This window comes from Nycticebus coucang, chromosome 4, assembly GCF_027406575.1.
Source record: "Nycticebus coucang isolate mNycCou1 chromosome 4, mNycCou1.pri, whole genome shotgun sequence".
Taxonomy (NCBI): Eukaryota; Metazoa; Chordata; class Mammalia; order Primates; family Lorisidae; genus Nycticebus; species Nycticebus coucang.
The window spans coordinates 88,356,753-88,377,679 of NC_069783.1; the positions used below are offsets into that span (position 1 = coordinate 88,356,753).

At 48.2% G+C, this 20,927-nt stretch overlaps 1 protein-coding gene across 1 annotated transcript in view; it reads right to left on the reverse strand.

The window, feature by feature from the left end:
* Positions 1-228: 228 nt before the first annotated feature.
* Positions 229-20,927, reverse strand: part of FBLN7 (fibulin 7) — a 37,631-nt gene continuing 16,932 nt past the window's right edge. Inside the window, exons 2-8 of the mRNA XM_053588413.1 lie at positions 19,494-19,653; positions 15,015-15,185; positions 10,297-10,422; positions 8,116-8,253; positions 7,519-7,656; positions 5,405-5,543; positions 229-3,844 (exon numbers count right to left, since the gene is read on the reverse strand). Coding sequence (XP_053444388.1) covers positions 3,472-3,844; positions 5,405-5,543; positions 7,519-7,656; positions 8,116-8,253; positions 10,297-10,422; positions 15,015-15,185; positions 19,494-19,653 — 1,245 coding nt within the window. The 3' untranslated portion in view covers positions 229-3,471. The remainder of the gene's footprint in view (positions 3,845-5,404; positions 5,544-7,518; positions 7,657-8,115; positions 8,254-10,296; positions 10,423-15,014; positions 15,186-19,493; positions 19,654-20,927) is intronic.

A 20,927-nucleotide genomic window follows, 5' to 3' on the forward strand; every position in this document is an offset into this window, starting at 1 on the left:
GGTGGGGTAAAATACATATAAAATAGCTAGGAAACCATCAAAGATGATTAGGGCTACTCAAAAGGAATCAGCCAATTTGAAGCAGCTCACAAGGACCAAAGACAGAACAATTTGAGCAAAGGACAAAAACTGCAATTATTGACAAGAATAATAACACGCATCAAATTTATTTCAGCCATGAGTTTATATATGTGAAGAAGAAAATAATTCTCACTGGATATCTAGAAATATGCCAGGGAACCACCTCATTTTAAAAAGTGGAAAATATAGAGAAAGGAAGTCAAGAATTTGTCCTACCTTTCATAGACAAACCAAATATGAGGGTAACTGTGGGAGACACAGAGGGCAGGACGGACCCTGGGCGAGATGTCTTGCAGCTTGGGAAACCCTCAGGTAAGTCATCCGCAGGTGCAGGTGTTAAATCCTAAACATCCTCTGGAGTCTCAGGGAGAGAGCCCAAGCCTGGGCCAATCCTTAAGCATGCAGTCATTATCCAATGAAACTCCCCTCACCTGTTATGTGTCTCAATAAATAACTACTGCAGAGGTTGCTAGGGGCTACCGCGCCCCTCTGTTTAGCCCACCTCTTGCAAGCTTGTACTTCAATCCATGTGCTGCCTGTTTCCTTTGTGCGGTGACAATGACAGGACGACAGGGGCTGTGACAGGTAACAAAATAAGTGATCAGCAGATGTTTCTCTTTATAAGGTAAAACCAATAAAGAAAAAATAGCACTAAAATATTAACTAAAACCCCTAAAGGAATAATAGATCTGTCTATGCAATAATCAGCAGTAGCTGCTAACATCAGGAGAAAGAGGTGACCGGTACTGCCTTCTACGGGAAGTACTTATCAACACCAATGAAGTAGTCCTGCCAAAGAAGATCTAACTTGCATCTGATTAAATCTGCAGGAACACGTTAAGAGACACCAAAAAGATGCACTTAGTAAAAGCTAGACTGTGAGAAATTTTATAGCATAAACTACACGATATTCTGTCTTCTAACAAACCTCCAGATTATTCCAATATATGCTGAAGTTTGAGACACTCTGCAACAGATCAAAAAAGACTTAAGAGACACATCAATAAATGACTTAATTAAAGCCAACAAAAAGTCATGAGTCACTCAGAGAAAGTTGAACAATGACTGAATGTGTCAATAGTAGTAAAGAATTACTGTTAATTTTTTAGACATGAAAGGCATTATACTGTAAGAGTTACAGACAAATGATGTGGTATCCGAGATTTACTTCAAAATCATCAGGATGTGGGGTAGAGGTAAATGAAACAAGATTGCCCTATGGATTAATTGTTGAAGTTGGTGATTCAGACATGGGGTTCATTATACTATTCCCTCCACTTTTGTATGTTTGCAACTTTGCATAATACAAAGTTTTAATGCCTCCCTAGATAATATGCAACTTTACTACCTAGGATACAAATTAATGCCTGGTAACTACCAGCTACTCTGACCTAGTGCAGGTGGGAGCTACGGAAGGGGAAAGGAGAAGTTGGTTTCTACAGGAGAAAGTGAGGAGACGGCACAGAGAACAAGACATTACCCAGCAGGGGGAGGGCCCTCAGCAGTCAGGCCTTCACATTTGGGCCCGTGGGAACTGGGCTCAGCATGTGATTTCATCAGTAGGGCGCAGGTTTGACAATGGCATCGCTTGGTGATGAAAACTGTTGCTTTAGATGGAGCCTGTTTGGCATCAAAGTCATCATCAAATGCTAGTTTAGGGCACCTGCTCTATAGACTCTCACATCACTCCTCACCAGCTGGGAAGTGAAAGCCTTGTCCCTCTGAACCACCCCATCCCCAGCAGAAAGAGCCCACAGCTGTGACTTCTCACCCAGGAACCTGGCCAGGCCCCTGGACTCTTCCACCTGGTTCCACACATGGGACCGTATGGCATGTAGGTGTCTGACCCGGCATAGCAACATTTGGAAACATAAGGCTGTGGATCATATTTTAATGAAGTCTTGTAATAACTCAGAAAAGCAGTCTGCAGGCACCTGTTCAGTTATTAGAGATTGCAGCTGAGCCCTTGGGACAAGAAAAAAATTTTCAAAAACAACTCTTGACCATGCTTCATTCTTTGTTCAAAAATAGGGCAAGGATACATCATCCTAGAAACCATGTAGATATGGGCTTGATGATTGAACATGCGACACACTTCCTCTAGTTCCATCTCAGACTAGGGCCCAATAATTTTTAAATAAAAAATGTGTGATGAAATCCCACCAATAGAGTCACATGTATTTGGATATTGAAACTTCTTCCCTCCAAAACTTAAGGGAAGAAAAGGAAGGAAGGAAGGAGAGAGAGGGAGGGAAGGAGGGAGGAAAGGGAGGATGAATAAACGAACAAATGAAGAAACTTCCTCACAGCTCAGCTATCAGCTCTTAAGTTTTAACTGTAACAGGCTCCCTCACCCCACTCCACCCTCAGCCCACTCTCAGCCCTGGTCTATATTTTTTTCTTCAGTCTATCTGGAGAACATTACCCCATGATTCTTCCATAGGAAGTAGAAGGCCATAGAATCAATGACAATTTGAGCATTTTCCCAAACTCTCCACAGCCAGATGTCCTTACCAATCTCCTACGTGGCCAAGACAAATTTGTATTGGTGGAACAATCCCAAACGTCACCTCTGTGTTTTCTGTCTTATTTATTTATTCCAGTGTATGCAACCCAGGCAGGAAGAGAGCCGGCTATCACCTCCTAGAAGGAACTGGGCTGTCTCATGCTCAGGGAGAAGTCAGGTGGGCAGGGAGGAGCAACAGACTTTATTTCTTCAGTTATAATACCAGATATGTAGCTGAGATATGATTTCTCAAAAGCGAAGTAACTCAGGTAGAATCCAGGGTTTAATGATGGTTCCTTGGTCTAGAAGGATCTGCATGGAGTTCACAGGCCCTCCGTGACCCTCTGATGAGAAGGCTGGGGGGATGTCACATGGGGGAAGGCAGACGACAGCGTGCCCGGTTGGGTCGTGAGAGGAGACTCACCCCCTATACCACATGTGCAGAGGTGTGGCTGGCTCCTCAGCATAACCAGAACCACCTCACTCAGAGCAAGCTTGGCTGTAACCCTGCAGAAGAGCTGAAAGCCCCTGACATACATTACAAGCTTTTCCTTCCCCAGCTATTTCAAACTCACCATGCTGTTTGCACAGCATTTTGAAAAGCTGACCATCCCTGAAAAAGGTTTGAGCAAGTTAGTACATAATGTAAGGAAGGGCCTTAAAGCAGAAAATAAAATGTGATGCCAGCATTTGGGTTTTGTGGCTGCCCTTCTGTGCCACTTATGGGACAGTATACAGCACTGCCCTAGAAGCCTGGGTGAATAGGAGGGTGGGCAGTGACAAGGTGGAAGGGGAGAGATGGCTGTCGAAGGCAGTACCCACAGTGGAGTCTTCCAGGAAGAAAATGAGCCAGATCTCCATACCCCGGTACCCTACCAGCACACTTAGAAGTCATAGGGGGACACGAAGATGGTGACCTTAGACACATGGTTAGCCTGGAAGGAGCGGTCCAGGTATTCTGACATGTCAACGTCCACCTCCAGTGTCTGAGGCCCCTCAAGGCTCTGGACGAGGATCAGCTCCCCAGTCTGCCGGTCTGAACGCTGCATCACGAAGTGGCCACGGCTATTCCCACCCACAATCCCAAACCGCAGACTGTTGGGCCCGGGCCGGCTCGGGGCGGAGGCTGTGGCCATGCGGAAGAGCGTGATGGGCGGCTTCAGGTTGGAGGGCAGAGACAGGTAATGGAAGGAGATGGTCTTGGGCAGGTGGCGGCAGGGTCTGCTGTCCATGGGGCAGGGGTTTCGCTCGCACTGGCTAGAGCAGAGAGGAAACGGGGAAGCAGTCGGCCTGGGGAAACTCAAGGCGCTGCTCTGAGCCAGTGGCCCCACCTGCCCACGTGCAGAGGCCACCTGGATGACCTTTTCCAGCCACAGTTCCCTCCCCCAGGAGTTATTGAGCTGCAGGCAAGTGAATGCGGTTGGGGTCAGGCCTGGAAAAGATGTGAGAGGCCTTCTCTGTGTGTGTGCAAGTGTGTATGTAGATATGTTACTACTACAGTTCTTACAGAAAAATAAGGTCTGGGAATATTAAATAACAATGGCAGGACTGATATTCAAACCAGGTGCTCTTTCCACCTGTGCTGAGACCTCTCTTGGTGACGAGGGACCTCAGCAGTTGGCTGGCACTCTCCTGCAATGTGGTTCTCTGCAGGTGCTGAGCTTCCCAAATGCAACATTTATTCCTAAAGCAGGGAACCCTGTCTTCCTGAACCATTTAGAATCAGGGTCTTATGGCAATGCTTTCGATATATCTCTATTTTACCAAACATAAAAGACAAATACAATTTAGCATCTTTGGTGATTCTGTACCTCGTGAGAATCCAGCTGTTAATCGAATGTCCTGGAGGCTATGGTGGATGGGTTCCCTGTCCCTTCCCTTGAGGGAGGCTCTAGTTCTTCACCCTAATAACTGCCACCCTCGGTGCCACTGACTTAATGCAAAAAGCAATTCAAGTAACCCAGTTTATGAAGTCAGTTCTTTTCATGTTAAAGACAATGCTAGGGCCGTGATCTCTTTTTGAGAAGAAAATGTAGATACTTCATCATGGTTGTAGTTATTTCCCTTACAGTCCCATCTCCCAACTCAAAAACAAACAAATAAACAAACAAACCCTGTATTTACTGTGTGAGTGCCTCAGGTGCTAGGCTTTGAACCTTCTAGTACCGCTGGGAAAGTGGGGGATATTCTGCAACGTGCATGGGCTACACGAGGTAACTGGAGTCTGTAGTTACTAGTTATGTGAGCATGAAAAAATTATCCTTTCCCAAATTTGTGTGATATACACCTGTCTCCTGGGCTGGTGTGGGATTCATCAGGTAACCTACAACTTCTCCCTTCCAGCAGCCCCCTCCGACTGTGCTGCCCTGGGTACTGCAACCCCATCATCCTTTATGCAGCAGGAGGGCATTTGGTACATACTCCCCTTAGCACAAACTGGGTTCTTACTGCATTCGAACAATGCATTAAATGCAACCACTCAAGGGAAATGGAAGCTCAGAGACGCCAGACTCCCAGGCCCCTGCATCTTCTCTTTCCTATGACATAACTGTATCTTCTCTCAAGAGCCTCCAGGAAGAATCTGGCCTCACATCATGTGGAGGCCTGAGAGATGTCCATACCCACAGGATCTGTATGGATGTGCGTGGATGGGCAGGTGGGTGTGGATGTGCATAGGTGAGGGATGTCCCTTCCCAGGAACGCCTTTACACGAATGTGCATGGATGAGGAACATCGATGCCGGTGGGCACGTGTACATGGGTGTGTGCAGGTGAGGAATGTCCATGCCCAGGAGTGGGCAGCCCTGGCTGTACTCACAAGGGGGATGTCTTCACATAGCTCACATTGCCGCTGCCCTCGGGGCACTCGGGGCTGACACACTGGAAGCCCCCACCGGTGTTGATGCACGTGGTCCCCCGTGGGCACACATCCTGTGGGCCCACACACTCATCGACATCTGAAATACGAGACATATGATGAGGTGAGAATCCCCCCAACTGTCCCTCTGTCACAGACAGAACAGCACAAGAGGGCCTTACAGGCACTGGAACCCAAGGATACTGTTAAAGCAGGAAGCCTGTCTTCCTTAATGGTTTGGAATCAGGGTCCTGCGGAAGTGCAGCAGAACCGAAGTGCTAGGGAGCACCCTCCCTGGGCTCTGTGCTTCCCCTGGGGTAGGACAGGTCGCAGAGGTGCCACAGCATGAGTGTTACCAGCCTCCATGCTGCCCTCACACTTGCCTCCTTCTCAGACCGAGTGCCCTCGAGTCTCCTCCCCTCCATGGTTGTTACTTGTCATCAATTTAGAAAAAAACTTGAATCTTCTGGAAAGCCTTTCTCTCAGCCTCAACCCATCCCCAAAACAGACATCCATCCCCTTTCTGTCATTTGTATGAATTCTCTGCTCCCTTTCCAGGCATCCCAGGTTCCCTTTCCAGGCATCCCATAGTTCTGCAGCTGGGGTCTGCCTCTTCCTAGCCCTGGGCAATCCTGTGTGGGCCTCCCTGACTACTGTAGGGAGGGCTGCGGGCAGGTGGGGGGACAGGTGGCTGTCTGGATGCCTCCCCTACTCCAGTCCGAGGCTGCACTCCGCTGAGCCTTGCAGGGAGCCCCAGGAGAATGTCACTAGAGAGCCAGCTCTCTTCACACATCAGCCTGCAGAGGAGCCCTCTGCTCTCCCTCCCCCACTGCTCCCTTAGTGGTTCACAGGCATCGTGTGGGGCCAGTGGGACTTCTCTCTGTGTCCTGTGTCCATGGACTCACTGGGATATACATTTGGAGGAGGTGGACCTGCATCACAGACCCAGGTCCCCCAAAGGCCCACTGGAACACCGGGGTTCCAGGGCTTGGAATCAGGATGAACAACAGGAGACCCCATTTGGCCTTCAGGCCTGAGGTGTGCACTCTGACTCTGAACTAACGTGCAGCTCTGGTGTATCTGCATCCCCTACTATCTGTATTTGCCCTACGAGGAGATGGAGTGATGGGAGACCCCCGTTAGGGTGTCCAGTGTCCCAAGATGCGTCTGGTGGCAATGGTTACGTAGCCCTCAGCTCTCCATCCTGCCAGCCAGCCCACATCACACACATCCTCTTCTGCCCCTGAGTGCCTCCACCCCACTGTAGATGTTCCTTGGTGGCCAAAGGGCTCTTTCCTTGAAGAGCATGCTTTAGCACAGGGGTGAAACCTGAGCCGGTTATTTTCCATTTGTACCACTCCCCCCATCCCAAAATCCACTCTCTGGTCCTGGGAGGCTGACTGGGCTGGACTTTATCTCCTGGCCCCCAGGCTGTCTGGCTTCCAATCAGTTTTGGAAGCATTCCTTCAGTGGTGGCTGTGTCTTCCATGGCCACAATCTGTCAAACTCTGATAACGCCTCCCTTTGGATGAACAATTAGAGCCTTTGGCCCTCAAGCCCAGGGGAACCTCATTCTTGCCAGTCCCATGCAGCAGGGCTGGTGCTATGAAGCCTGACTGTACTAAGGGATATAAGTGCCTGTCAGCTGCTGTCCCGTTCAGAGGTGGACTTGCCAGTGCCTACACAGGCTTATGGGGACTTGGGGGTTCCACCAGATTATATGATATGGGTGACCACCTGACCACTCTGCCTTTGGGTCCAGCCCTAGCTGAAGGCATTGCTGCATGGATGGAAGTGACTTGACCTTGAAAAAAAGTTATTTGCACAAGGCCAGAAGAGATTATTTGCCAGGATAGTTAAGCAACTGATTTGCCTCTTTATGTAGATGGCGATACAGCCTGATCTTTGAGTGGCTCTTTAGCCAATGTTTTCTTAAAGACTGAAGGCGTCTGAAACTTTGACTCCTCTAACCACCCACTCCCAATTGTCAGGTCCCGGGGGTTTGCAACAGCAGCTGACCCAGTGCAGAAGGTGCTCTCTAGCCCTGAGGTCACCTGCCTCTGCTGTGGTCTTACCCTCACAGCTCTTCCCGTCGGCCAGGGTTCGGTATCCACTGGGGCAGGTGCAGCGGTAGGAGCCTGGGGTGTTGACACAGGTGTGCATGCAGAGCCGGGGGCGCCCCTCCTGCCCATAGAGCTCGCACTCATTAACATCTGGGGACAGAAGTGCCCACTGTGACTTCAGCAACCATGTTTGCTTGTCATTGGCTGTGACCCAGTTCAACCATGCCTTGATCCCTGGAAGCCATGGCAGCTGCAGCTAAATGTGTAAGCCTGTGCAGAGCCCCCAGGAGAGGAGTAGGCATGCTCCCCCTTCTCCTGAGTCAAGGACACAGAGGGCTGAATGGAGGACTGAAAGGAGGCTGATGTGGTAGGTCCTAGATGGTTGCCTCTGTCTACACATTAGCTACATCCCATCCCAGCAAACACTGGAATACTTACTTGCGCATAATGCAAAGGGGCCTGGCTGTCTGAGATCTGCCCAGAAAGCCACCTGCTTGCCCCTTTGAACCCTGGGTGCAGGCTGGGTGTGCCGTGCAGGCAGGAGGACAGCAGTGGGAACCTCCCACCCCCCACCCTCCATTGCTGACCCCCAGCGGAGCCCACGCTTACCCTGGCACATGCTGTCACCGGTGGTGCCACTCAGGTGGAATCCGGCCTCACAGCTGCAGTGCTGGGCCCGCTCTACCTGCGCACAGCGCGGTGCACGGCTGAAGGCAGAATCGCTGGCCACGCCGCCCTCTGGGGCACCTGTGGGGAGAAAACGCTCTCATTGCGGGGGTGCTGAGTGGGGTGGGGGGACCCTGGTGCACATGACTTGAGTAGGGGCCTGGAATCCAGATGGGGCATGACCCGTCTTACTCTGGAGTAGGAAAAAGAAAGACAAGTAATCAACCATAAACCCCACAGACCAGTCTGAGACCACCCAAAGGGGCAGAGGTCAGAGATCAGAGCGCACCCAAATAGAATTTTCAGGAAAAACAGACCAAGAAGGGCCTCTATGGCAAGTCCACATTTTCACTTTAAAAGATATAAACAAACCCCAGATGCTAACAGTGACCACAACAGTTTAAAACTATGGGTCACTATTGGGGGTGGAGTGGGGTATTTTTTGTCCTTTTCTGAAGTGTTTATGTTTTGGTTTGATTTTGTTTTTTTACTGACAGGCCAAAGGCAGAAATACTTTCATTTTATTTCCTAATCAGAAATAAAAATATTTTTGAAAGTTTTCCAAGGATTTAGAGCTCTCATATGGTTGGGGGAGATTCAAGGGGAATCAGTAGGAAAAAAGAATCAGAGGCATGATAGGACAAATATCACCTGATTCCACACAGATGGGGACCTACTCCTGGAGGAAGAAGGTAGAATGGTGGTCACCAGGGTTTGGCGGGAGGACAGTGAGGAGTTGTGTCCTGGGGACAGAATTTCAGTTTTGTAAGATGGAAAGAGTTCTGGGGTTGGATGGTGGTGATGGGCCTACAACAATGTGAATGTGCTTAATGCCACTGAGCTGAACACTTACAATTTACCACTTTAACCATTTTTATGTTATTATATTTTACCACAATAAAAAATAAAGTGGATTTTTTAAAAAAAATAATTGGAAGGAGGCTCCACCACAGAGCAGGAAGGACACAGGCCAGCTGGTGGGAAGGCAGCTTCCTTGAGGGACCAGGAGCTGGCTTCCGCTGCACCCTTCAGGAAGGGTAAGGTCATGGGGATACTTTCTACAGTGCCCTGGACCTGAACAACAATGAATTACCTGAAATGGGATTTAGAACATGCCTATTTGGGGTGAAAAGGAGCACATTTCTTTTTCCCACTTGTTTGTAAACAAGTGGAGAGGCAGTGGGGTTTCCGGGAAGGCCTGCCTCTGGCCTCTGTTTCCACAAAAAGCAGCCTCAGGGACAGGGGCTGTAAGGGGGCCTCTGGGCTCCCTAGGGCTGGGAGGTGAGGACTCCTCATTCTGAGAAACTGCCCAGCCACCACTCAGCTGAACTGAATGAGCTAATTTGCACATTAGCAGCAAATCTCCTGGGGTACTATTTAACCCTGACCTTGGGCTGGGTCCAATATGAAGATATCAAATATTGATAAAGCTCCTTTCTCTAGACACTGAGTTAACCACTAATGCCCCCTCCCCCCACAGAGACTCCAAACAGTGATGAAGATAATCAGACAGAGCACACTAGGGTTTTCTGGTGAAGGAGTAGGTCATCTCTAGGGTTGGATTATTTTATGGATGAAACCTTGGTTGCAGCATAGTGTGGCAAGCCCTGTCCATCCTCCACGGATTCCTGATCATTGGACTTTCTCACCACAGGCAACCAGTCACCGTGTGATTCTTAGACCTTCTGGTTGGGGGATATTTTGGGACTCAAGACGTGAATAAATAACCTCATCGCCAGTCAAATGTCCAGTTATCCAGCTCTCAAAATACCAGAGCCTCTATCAATAGCTGGTAATTTTATAAGATGTGGTGGGGACATTTGAAAGGCAAGGCAATCCTGCTGGCGGGAGAAATGCTGATCAAGCAAAGGTGCCAACAGTGAAATTTCTCGAGCCATTTAGGTTGGGAGTCAGTTCTTCTACCCGTGTTTCCTTATATAATAAGGAATAAAACGCTGGCTGCACAAAAGGGGTAAGCTCCAGCCAAGTGACCAAGAGGATTAAGGGATATGAAACAGAGAGGAAAAGTGCACATCTGGGGGGTGGGGGTGGGCTAAGCTCCTGACATGTCTATATTTAGTGACCCCTAGCTAGGGTCCCACCCAACCCGCAGCAGCTACATACCAGTCTGGGCCTGGTGCTGACAGCGGCTCCCTGTCCTTCCTGGAGGACAAATGCATCTGTACTGGTTGACTCCTTCTACGCATGTGCCACCATTTTGGCAAGGCTGGCTGGAGCATTCACTGATATCTGGGAAAATAAATAATTTTCCAATACAAGTATATGAGTTCTACTCTAAAACAAAGGGAACCTGATGGGTTGACTTTCTTTAGAAGTAGAATAACTCCCACTTAATCCCCCACCAAACCACCCTTGTCACCCTCTCCACCAGCTTGAGCTGCAAGGGGTCCCATAGAGCTGAGATGCAGCCCCATCACATTCGGCAGGCCTTGCATTCTGGCATGCACTGTGCCCACCTGGGACTCTGTGTGCAGGAGATGGCCCATCGCCTGGCCATGCTCCACCCAGAGGCACTGTTTTCTACTTTTCAAAGGTTCAGTGTAGACTGCTGTAGCCAGGCAGAGGTGGCTACCTGTGGGTATCTGCCTTTGAGTCAGGCCCTCTTGCCCACCGACTCTACCTCCATCAGCCAGCACCTGGGAAGAACACCTTTTAAACGGGAACAAAAGTCAGGGGAGTTATAAAGAGGAGGGATAGCTCATTGGAATGTCCAGAGATGGAGAAAATGAATTTTCAGAATTTCCTCCCAGGAACCCTCCTATGCTGAAGCAGGTAGCAGTTTCTTTTCACATGTCCTTACTGTTGATAAAGAAAGATATTCCTTGCTCATATACACAACAGTTCTGTGGAAAAGGTATATGGAGAGAGATACGTATTTTTAAAATTTGATAGTTTTTTTCACTGAATTTTAAGCTTATAATTTATTCTTTGCTAATTTATAATTTTTTATATTCTTCCATTTTTCCACAATAAAGGTTTATACATTTTTTAATTAGAAAAACGACTTTTTAAAACCCTCAGGCCCTGTGTGCTTATTAGGCATTCTTTAAGCCCAATTTTAGTGAGACACGGGCCATTTCCACCAGAGAGAGATTTGTTAGTTAACTGATTTGACCACAGCATCTTGGGAGAGAAAACTGAAAACATCTTGCTGGCAACAGGGCAACGCTTCCTGCTGTGCCTATTAAGAGAAAGAAACAGGTGCTTTGCTTCTAATGAGAGCAATGGCCTTGTTTGGGGTGGATTGGAAGGGACTTCGGCTTCCTTTAGGGCCGTGGTTCTCAACCTTCCTAATGCCGCAATGTATTTTCATTGTTAAAAAGGGCTCCCGACCCACAGGTTGAGAACCACTGCTTTAGGGCAAAGTCACCCTTCCCTGTGATTGGGGTTTTATATAGATAATTACATGGCTTCTATTCATTGTAAATGGACCCAGACTGTCCATGTGCTGCTCATCCCGAGAAGGGCCATTTCTGTTTCTCAGTAACCTCAGCCTGGTTGTGCTCTCCTTCGTACATTCTGTTTTCAGATGACTGGTTTCCCGGAATGTGTCTGAAATGGCACTGTACACAATTGCCACGGAGCTTGGTATTCCTGTTTCCACCTATTGTCTGGCCCTATCATTGTTCACCAGCATAGTCTGAAAGTAGGAAGGTCACCAGGTTGTGAATTTGTGGGCTGAGAGCCAAATACTCTGAACACTAGTATCTTTCAGCCTGGCCCCAGTGGGACCAGGACCATGGTCTCCCCTCTACTGTGCCTCCAGTATAGAAAGGCACTGAGGCTGCCTGCACCTGCTCCGGGCAGGGGGGGGGGGGGGGTAGGGGAGCTGGGGCAGCAACTCGACTCCACAGAAAAATCCATTCCAGAGGACTGTGGACTCCGTCTCCTCCTCTGCAGGTGCCCAGGATGCTCATTTCTAGACAGGCTCCACGCAGACACTCTTGCTTACTTCGATATGTGATCAGAGGCATTTAGTGGCCCAGCCTGGCACCCCATACGCGTCCTGATTAAAGTACTATTGTCACGCATTCACATGACAAGCCCCAGGTTATGGCATTAAGTGCATGGCAGAGGTTGCGGGAGTGGCTGGCAAGCCAAAACACTGACGATCACCCTGTTTTAATCCTCTGTTTAGTGAGTACTTTCCTGTTTTCATAAAACCAAACTGTTTTACATGCACGATCTTTTTTTCTTTTATTTCTAATTCTTTCCTGGGTTCTGTCTTCTCATTTCAAATTTTCCATTTTTGTCTTATCATCTCATTTCTAAGATTTTTTTCATTTTTATTTACACTGTTCTTTCATGGGTTTTATCTTTAAAATTTTTTTCAGCTTGTTTTAAAATATTCAGTTACAGTTTTTATCTGTTGCACAGGCATTTCTTTATCATCTTTAAAGACTTTATTCTCTCTTTTCTTATGGTTTGGCTAGGATCTGATAAAAGTCCCTATCTATTACTCATATTTAAGTGAAGTAAGTTTTCCCATATAGCTTTACCAATTTCATGACTCTGAACTTCCCAGTTCTGTTGTTTTTTCAAGGCGATCAGACACACCTGAAAGTAAGCAAGAGTGTCTGCGTGGAGCCTGTCTAGAAATGAGCGTCCCGGGCACCTGCAAAGGAGGAGACGGAGTCCACAGTCCTCTGGAATGGATTTTTCTATGGAGTCGAGTTGCTGCCTCAGCTCCCCTACCCCCACCCCCGCCCAATACATGGAGCAGGTGCAGGCAGCCTCAGTGCCTTTCTATACTGGAGGCACAGTAGAGGGGAGACCATGGTCCTGGTCCCACTGGGGCCAGGCTGAAAGATACTAGTGTTCAGAGTATTTGGCTCTCAGCCCACAAATTCACAACCTGGTGACCTTCCTACTTTCAGACTCACACATTCTGAGCTCTGCCTCATTTGCTCTTTTAGCTGGATGGCAACCTCTTCCATTTGCACTTGTTTTCCCTGTTATCCTCAATTTGGATATTCCTTCCATTAGAGTCTCCTCAATATTAAGGTTTTGACCTGAACAGTTCTGAAGGTTCCTTCAGGCCTGACCACCGCATCAGATGAAACTTTCTATTGAAAAAGTGAACCCCATACCTGAGAAAACTGATCCAGCAAGGCTGGTGATGAGATGGATCCAAGTCAAGTGATTGAATTTTAAAGAAAAAGAAAAGTATCTTTGGGGCCTCCTGATTAAAGACTGAGAAACAACAGCATTATTTTATTTTATTTTTTGGAGACAGAGTCTTACTTTGTCACCCTGGGTAAAGTGCGGTGGCATCATAGCTCACAGCAACCTCAAACTCTGGGGCTCAGGTGATTCTCTTCCCTCAGCCTACCAAGTAGCTAGGACTACAGGCACCTGCCACAACACTCAGCTATTTTTTAGAGACAAGGTCTCGCTCTGGCTCAGGCTGGTCTCCAACCTGTAAGCTCAGGCAATCCACCACCTCAGCCTCTCAGAGTGCTAGGATTACAGGTGTTAGCCACCGTGCCTGGCCCTAGCATCAGTTTAAAACAGGAAATATAGTGTAAAATATTTAAGATACTCAAGGAAAGAAAAAAGTAAGGTAGGTATTTTATATATAATCAAATTGACAACTGATTTTTAAAAAAGCAGCACCATTTTTGAAAGTGGGAGAACTCAGGAAATGGCTGGGTCCTGTAAGTGCTGAGTGGACCAAGGAAGAGACCAGCTGGGGTCTGTAACTGCAACCTCTAAGCTAAAAATACCGATACCCAACGCAATGAGAATAAAACGTGTCTGTGTATTCACCCCTGTATTTAACCTGGTGGACAAGAGTAAATTGTAGGTATTTCATTTCCCACTGTGTGTCCGCATAATGCATGACGTATTTCCCAGATAAGGCTGAGAGCCAGTACCTGTGATCAACCTTTAAACCATCATCTTCCAAAGAGTCAGGAAAGAGAAGCCTAAATCCGTAAGTGTGATTCTTGTTGCCCCAAGCTTGTCCTGGCAAGGACATATGCCATACTCATTTTTAGAGATGGCATATTTTCTGAGATTTTTGTTTATTTACCCATCTAAAATCCTCTCTCCACCATTCTTTGCAACCTATTGATATAATATTTGTGTTTCCTCTTGAACTCTTGGGCAAAAGTTGTGGACATTCTGCCTCCGCAGATGTTCATGAACCTTGCTCTGAAAATGCTTGGTATCCATGATTTTTTCTGATCATAGGCTTTGGAAAAGCCAACAATTTAGTAGTGTGCCAAGTCTAATTTTCCTCCATATCAAAAAAGTACTGTTTTCCAACCTAGTGCAGAGAGAAGAGAAACTGTTTCATGCTTCCCTCACTCCAGTGGACTCTCCTGGAGGCTGTGGACACCAAGTGCCATCCCAGCCTGAAAGGGGAACAGCCACAGGAGCACTTCCCTGTAGTACCTTCCTCTTGTTCCTGTCCCCAAGCCTTAGGTGGCTCCTTACCCTCACGTTGATAAGAACCAGCCACCAGAGTCCACAGCAGAGTGTAGTGTTGAGCGGCACAGTGCCTAGGTGTGAATCAGCTCAACATGCACCCCTTACCCATCTGCATGACCTTGAGCACAGTCCTTAACCTCTGGGTGCCTCAATTTCCTCATAGCAAAAAAAGACTAAATTGTGAGGGTTTAGTGAGCTCAGCAGATACAGGCAGCCCAGGCCTGGCATGGGAGCAAAGCATCAGACACATTGGCTGCTGTCTTGCGGTTGAGGATTGACTAAAGGATCAGGCAGGAAGCATCCCAGGGAATGACACTTTCTATCCAGCAGTACCCTGCTGTGCGGTGCTGGGTCCAGTCCAGAGGGATGGGAAGAAGGGGCAATACCTCTACAGTGGGGCTCCTCCCCTGACCAGGTGCCATTGGGAAGACACACCACGCTGCCGGGCCCAACCAGTCGGAATCCAGGGTTGCAGGTAAAATGGACTTCATGATCCACTAGGTACTTGCTTCCAAACTTTTTGCCATCTGGAGGGGCATTCAGAGCAGGGCAGGAAACTGTAAAGAGAAACGGAAGGATTAGGAGCCCCTCCTCATGGACCACAGCCATATAGGTATCACTTTTGAATTACATGATGTCCCATCTTTAAGTGTCCCTCTGTTGCATGCCCCCTGTAGGCCATGCACTTTGCTGGCGATTCTGAGTGCTGTATCTCATGGAGCTCTCAAAATTCTCTTGAGGATGAGCGGTACGGTGACAGCCTCAGAGACATTGTGCACAGGGCCTTTCAGCACAGGAGGGTCACATGCCCCACCGTGGTTGGTTCACCCCCTCTCTCTGTTTCCTTGGAACTCCAAGCCTGTTTCAGGTCTTCTAAACAGGTTGGGCTCTACCCCACCTCCAAGCCTGGCTTTTGCTCTTCTCTACCTAGAGTGTTGCTTCCCCAGAACTTCCACAACTGGCTCCTTCTCACTCTTCCTTTCTCCACTCAAACGCTCCCACCTCCCGGAGTGATCCCTTGCCACTATGCCTAGCCAAGACTTCCCCACATACTCTCCACCCCCTGAGCTCATTCTGCTTTCTTCTTAGCATTTGTAACCACTGGAATTTTCATATTGCTTCTTTACACATTTGTTGTCAGAATGTGTCTGGCCTGTGTTCCTGCTGTGTTCCCAGTACTAGTCCAGTGCCTAGCACACAGTGAGTGTTCAATAAAAACATTCTTAAATGAATGTATGGAACATTATTTAAAACTTTGTGCCAGACACTTAGGATATTATCAGTGACGAAATCCAGCCCTCTGGCCAGGCACATTGGCTCACACCTGTAATCCTAGCACTCTGGGAGGCCAAGGTGAGTGGATTGCTTGAGCTCAGGAGTTCTAGATCAGCCTGAGCAAGACTAAGATCCTATCTCTACTAAAAACTGAGGCAAGGCGATCACTTGAGCCTAAGATTTTCAAGTTGCTGCGAGCTAGGACGACACTGCACTCTACTGAGGGCAACAAAGTGAGATTCTGTCTCAAAAAAGAAAAAAAATCTAGTCCTCAGTAAGCCCACCATCTAGCAGTGGAGACAATCGATACAGTATCAATAAGCAATGGCACTGTTGTGTCATGTAGAAAATGAAAGTAGACTCTGGTGGTCAGGGTTGGCCTCACCGGAACAGGGCTAAAGGTGAAGGCGCAGCCACACAGATATCTGGGGAGGGCAGAGGAAGCCGTCAGTGCAAAGGCCCTGAGGTGGGCTTGTGCCCAGCAAGCCTGTGGTGTGACAAGGAGGCCACCAGGATGGAGAAGAGTGGGAGGGGCAGAAAGCGGTTGGGGATGAATCAGATAATGGGGAGGCCATACAACTTGTTCTCTGCGTGAGACTGGGCCATTGCAGGTGTGAGCTGAGGCATGAAGCGACCTGACCCCCAGCATCACTGCAGCTGCAGCTTGAGCAGGAAGCGCCAATGTGAGGGAAGAGATGGGGGTGGCCTAGGCCAGAGTGGTAGCCTGGCATGGAGAGATGGTTGGAACCCCAGCTGTGCTATGAGAGCAGAACTAGCCAAATTTCCTGAGGGACTAGTGTGGCTGAAGAGAGACAGGGTGGCTTGCCCACCCCTCTTCTGTCCACGGGCAGCTCAGGCAACCTCTGTTTAATGAATGAGTGTCCTAGGTTGAGACAGCTTGAACTTGAATTCAGTTTAGATGAAAATTGGGAGCCACTTCTAAAATGCTTTTAGGTAAATTCTAAGTGTCATTTGTCACTTTAGAATTTTAAATAGGTGAAAACAAAACTGTTCCTTGAGCTGTGCAGGTCGAAGCAAGTGAGGGGCACGTCTGCCAACATGTTTATCAGGGGGTCCCTGGACCTGAGGCTGCTAAGGAGCATGACGGGCCTCCCTGTCCCAGAGGGCAGCTGGCAGGCCACTGCAGCTCTGCCCCAAATCCCACCTGGGTCAGTCCCAGCCTGGGATCCCTTACGGAGCAGCCACACAGCCTCGCCCAGCGGGACACTCAGAAGCCCATGGTGATTGGGAAATGTCCAATCATTGCTTCGGGGCCTTCCTGGAGCAAAGCCCCAGGTTGGCACCCAGTGGTAAAAACCTCGTGAGAAGATAGCAAGAGAGCTTGTGCCCCAACACATGCGGCTCACAGAGTGCTGTGTTTTTCTCTGAAACTTTACAGTTCCTTTTATAATTCTAGTATTTCATTGTGTTTAAAAGATCTCTTTCGGATGAAAAATCTTTAAAAACCACAAAAAAGAAAAATATCTGCTGGAGCAATTCACAAGTAAATTATAACTGAAGAGATAGAACAGTATCTGAACGTAACAGGGGCTTAATAATGTGAATGGGGTGAATGGATGGATGTAAATTCATTAAATATCAAGGTGTTGTCACATTCCCAATAGGAGCTGCTGACCCCTGCTCCAGTGAAAGGCTGAGAACCTCTGCCTTGGTTGAACCCTTTCACTCTAAGCACATCCTGTTTTCTACGGAGCCACAGAGAAGCTCCCCAAATCTTCCTGAATGAGATTAATGTGTAAGGAATGGGATCAACAGTTTAGCAAGTTGGCCTGGCTGATTAGCTGGTGATGCTCTCAGGAAAGAAAGGCTAGGAAAATAGGAGAGAGATATCCAGCATGGAACCCTGAAGGAGGAAGACAAAGAATTCTCCAGAAGTAGAAATTATCCTTAACACCCAGCAAAGGCCCTTAAAAAAAAAAAAAAGGAAACATCTGAGATGTTTCTGGCCTTCCCCCTGCAGGCCCTGCCAGCCACCACTCTGCAGTGGGATCCTGACAGCTGCCCACCCTCTGCAGGGTCCTCACAGGATTAGCCTCTGTGCCGATACATACTGTGGACATACACAGGATTAGCCTCAGCATGGTGTCCGATACATACTGTGAGAGACACAATACCTGGTGACAATTTTTTACGAAGATAATTTGCCACTTTTTAAAATCTAGCACATTTCAGGGATGAAAGACTCCAAATCTGGGGAAAAGAGGATTAATAATGTCATGATAGCTTCCTTTCTGTCTGTCTAGTGGACCAGAGTCTCTAACATGAGCAGGGCAGTTATATAAATTATTCCCTACAGGCTCTTCACCGAAACCACAGACACTGTGGTTTCTCTGATACTGTGAAAACAAGAAAGCTTTATGGAGTCACGCCGTCAGCAGGAAAAACAAACCACTGTGTCAGGGCCCTCTGGCTGCTAACGCACGTCTCTTGGCCTCAGTTTCCCCGTTGGTAACAGGAAGGAAAGACACTCTGCCTGCCTTATGGAGTTTGGGTCTGGTGAGCCCCACTGAGGGCTCAGGCCTCACAGTGCCTTAGAAAGTGTGCGGTCTGGCTGGGACGTCTAGTTGTGCACCAGTGGAGCCAAAGAAAACAAGGAGTCAACTCAGTGCTGCTGAGATCTGGATTTGCTACCATAAGCTCTGACAAGGTAGGAAATCCAACAACTTCCCCAGGAAACTTCATCTCATACAACAAAGAAGGCCCTTGATAAATGTGTCTGCAGTGAGCAAATGATGTCAGATATTCCACAGGCTCATGACTTAGAACAAATACGATGACTGCCCTCTGCCCCCCAAAACCCCGAGGAGAGGCCGGAGGGAAACCAGCCGCACACCTCTGGGCCTTGGCAGCATGAAAGTCATTACCAGGACAACCAGGAAAAAATCCCCCAGTGTCTGTTAGAGACCTACCCTCAGAAGAGAGAGTCTAGATGTCTACCGTAACCTCACTAGACAAATGGAAGTTGTCCTCAGCAGTCCTTCTCTCCCATCTACTGGCATTAATGGGTCTCACTGGAGGATGTACTTTCCTGCCTGAAAAACTGGAGCCAGGGTTGGTTTGTGGACTGTGACACGGGCCAGAGCTAGTGGAGATGGGGTATGTGTGTGTGGAGAGACTGTGTGTGAGAACTCTCTGTACTTTCCGCTCAGGTTTGGTGTGAACTTAAAACTGCTTTAAAAATAGTCTGTTAAATTAAAACAAAAATAAAAACAAAGACAAAACTGGTGCCAACGGCTGTCTCCATGGGTAAGGATGGTTGGGAAGAATAGCCATGGCCTAAAACATGTGCCTCTCAACAATCTGTCAGGGTGACGTGAAGACCTGATGGCTGATGAATGTGAGAGGAAACGGGGTGCCATTCTGACTGGGGGAGAACAGAGAAGGCAGCTGCCCTGTTGGTGCTCTCACCCCAGCCCCACTCCCCCAGCCAGGGTTGAAAATGGGCGGCAGATGGAAGGTGAGGCAGGGGAGAGTGAGTATGGTCAGGGCCTCGGGCAGGGTGGACTGGGCTGGGACAACACCCAGGAGAAGTGTCCGGTGGCCCCAGCGGTGCTGACTTGGGGACTCACCTGGCGGCGCATCCGGGGCCACCCTGCTCACAGAGCTCTGCAGCGTGGCCAGCCGGCTCTTCATGTGGCGGATGCCCTCAGCAAAGCGCGTCTCCTGGCCCTTCAGCAGCTGCTGCAGCTGGCGGATGGCCGAGAGTAGCTGCTGTTTGTTGAGACAGTTCTGGGGAGAGAAGACACCACCACCACCACCCATGTGACTAGCTGGGTTGCACACGCTCACTCTGGGGCTCCAGTAGTCCCCCAAGCTACAGAGTCCGAGCTGCCTAGGAGCTCACTAAACACGATGTGAAAGTGACCTCCAGCTGCTCAGTCACATGAGCCATAGCCCTAATTCACCCTTCAACAAAACCAAAGCACAGGCAGGACTGAAGACTACGTGACTGGGTGGTTGAACAATTGTTTGAATCCAATGTGCCTGCTAATCGCTATTCTGTTACTCCAAAAGACACACTCTTTAATCCTTAACTCTAAGATCTGGCCTTGGTATGAACTTTTTCTTTTTTTCTCCCTTGTACATTTTTTAAAGCAAAAGAATGACAGTGTATATAGAACAGGCCAAACAGGAATGCCCAGTGGTCCTTATACTTTTAAACATGTAACAAGGCAAATGAGGAAAAAAACTCAATGGAGTTAAAGAGGCAGTTGATGAAACTCACCATTCAGTTCTGATGATTTTTTAAAAGCCATGTGAAACAGGAAAAGGAGGGTCATGCTCATCGTGACAAAGGCTATCTACCTTCAAGCAGCACCCCCCATCTCGTACTTAATGATTAAAAACCTCAATGTTCCCAATCTCAATTGCCTTTTAAGAGCTGGGACATGAAAAAGAGTTAGGAGGGTAAATCCACTGGGGAGTGACAGGACCTTGGCCAAGATCATTCACATTCACATGCAGGGCCATGTGTTACAACAGCACAACCTTGGCTCCAGATTACCTGTGGAAGAAAGGAGGTACACCTTGACAATGGTGATGGTTATGAGTTTATAGATCATTTTTAATTTTATTTCTTATACTTAACTTTTTGCAAAATATTAATTTTATAATTTACAAAAATTGTCTAAAAGCCAGTAGAATGGCTAGGTGGCTGGAAGGCATGTGGCCTCCTCAGCCTAGGTGGCTTCCAGTGCAGTGTCACCACCACCACAGTGGAAACGAGCCACAGCTGCTCTCCTGGGGAGCCTGCCAGGCCACTGCACCTTGGAGATTTCACCAAACAGATGACTCACTGGCCAGATTCAATGAACACTTTTGACAAAGTTGAATCCCTAGTTGCCCCTGGAACTCGTTAATCCATGAGAGCTCCTTGGCCTCCACCATGACCCAGCTTCACAGGGCATAGTGCCAAAGGCAATTGCTGGGAAGAGAAATTTGGCTTGTTTTCCTTCTTCCTCCCACCCACTGTGGTCTTTCCACACAGGTCCTGGGGCACCGAG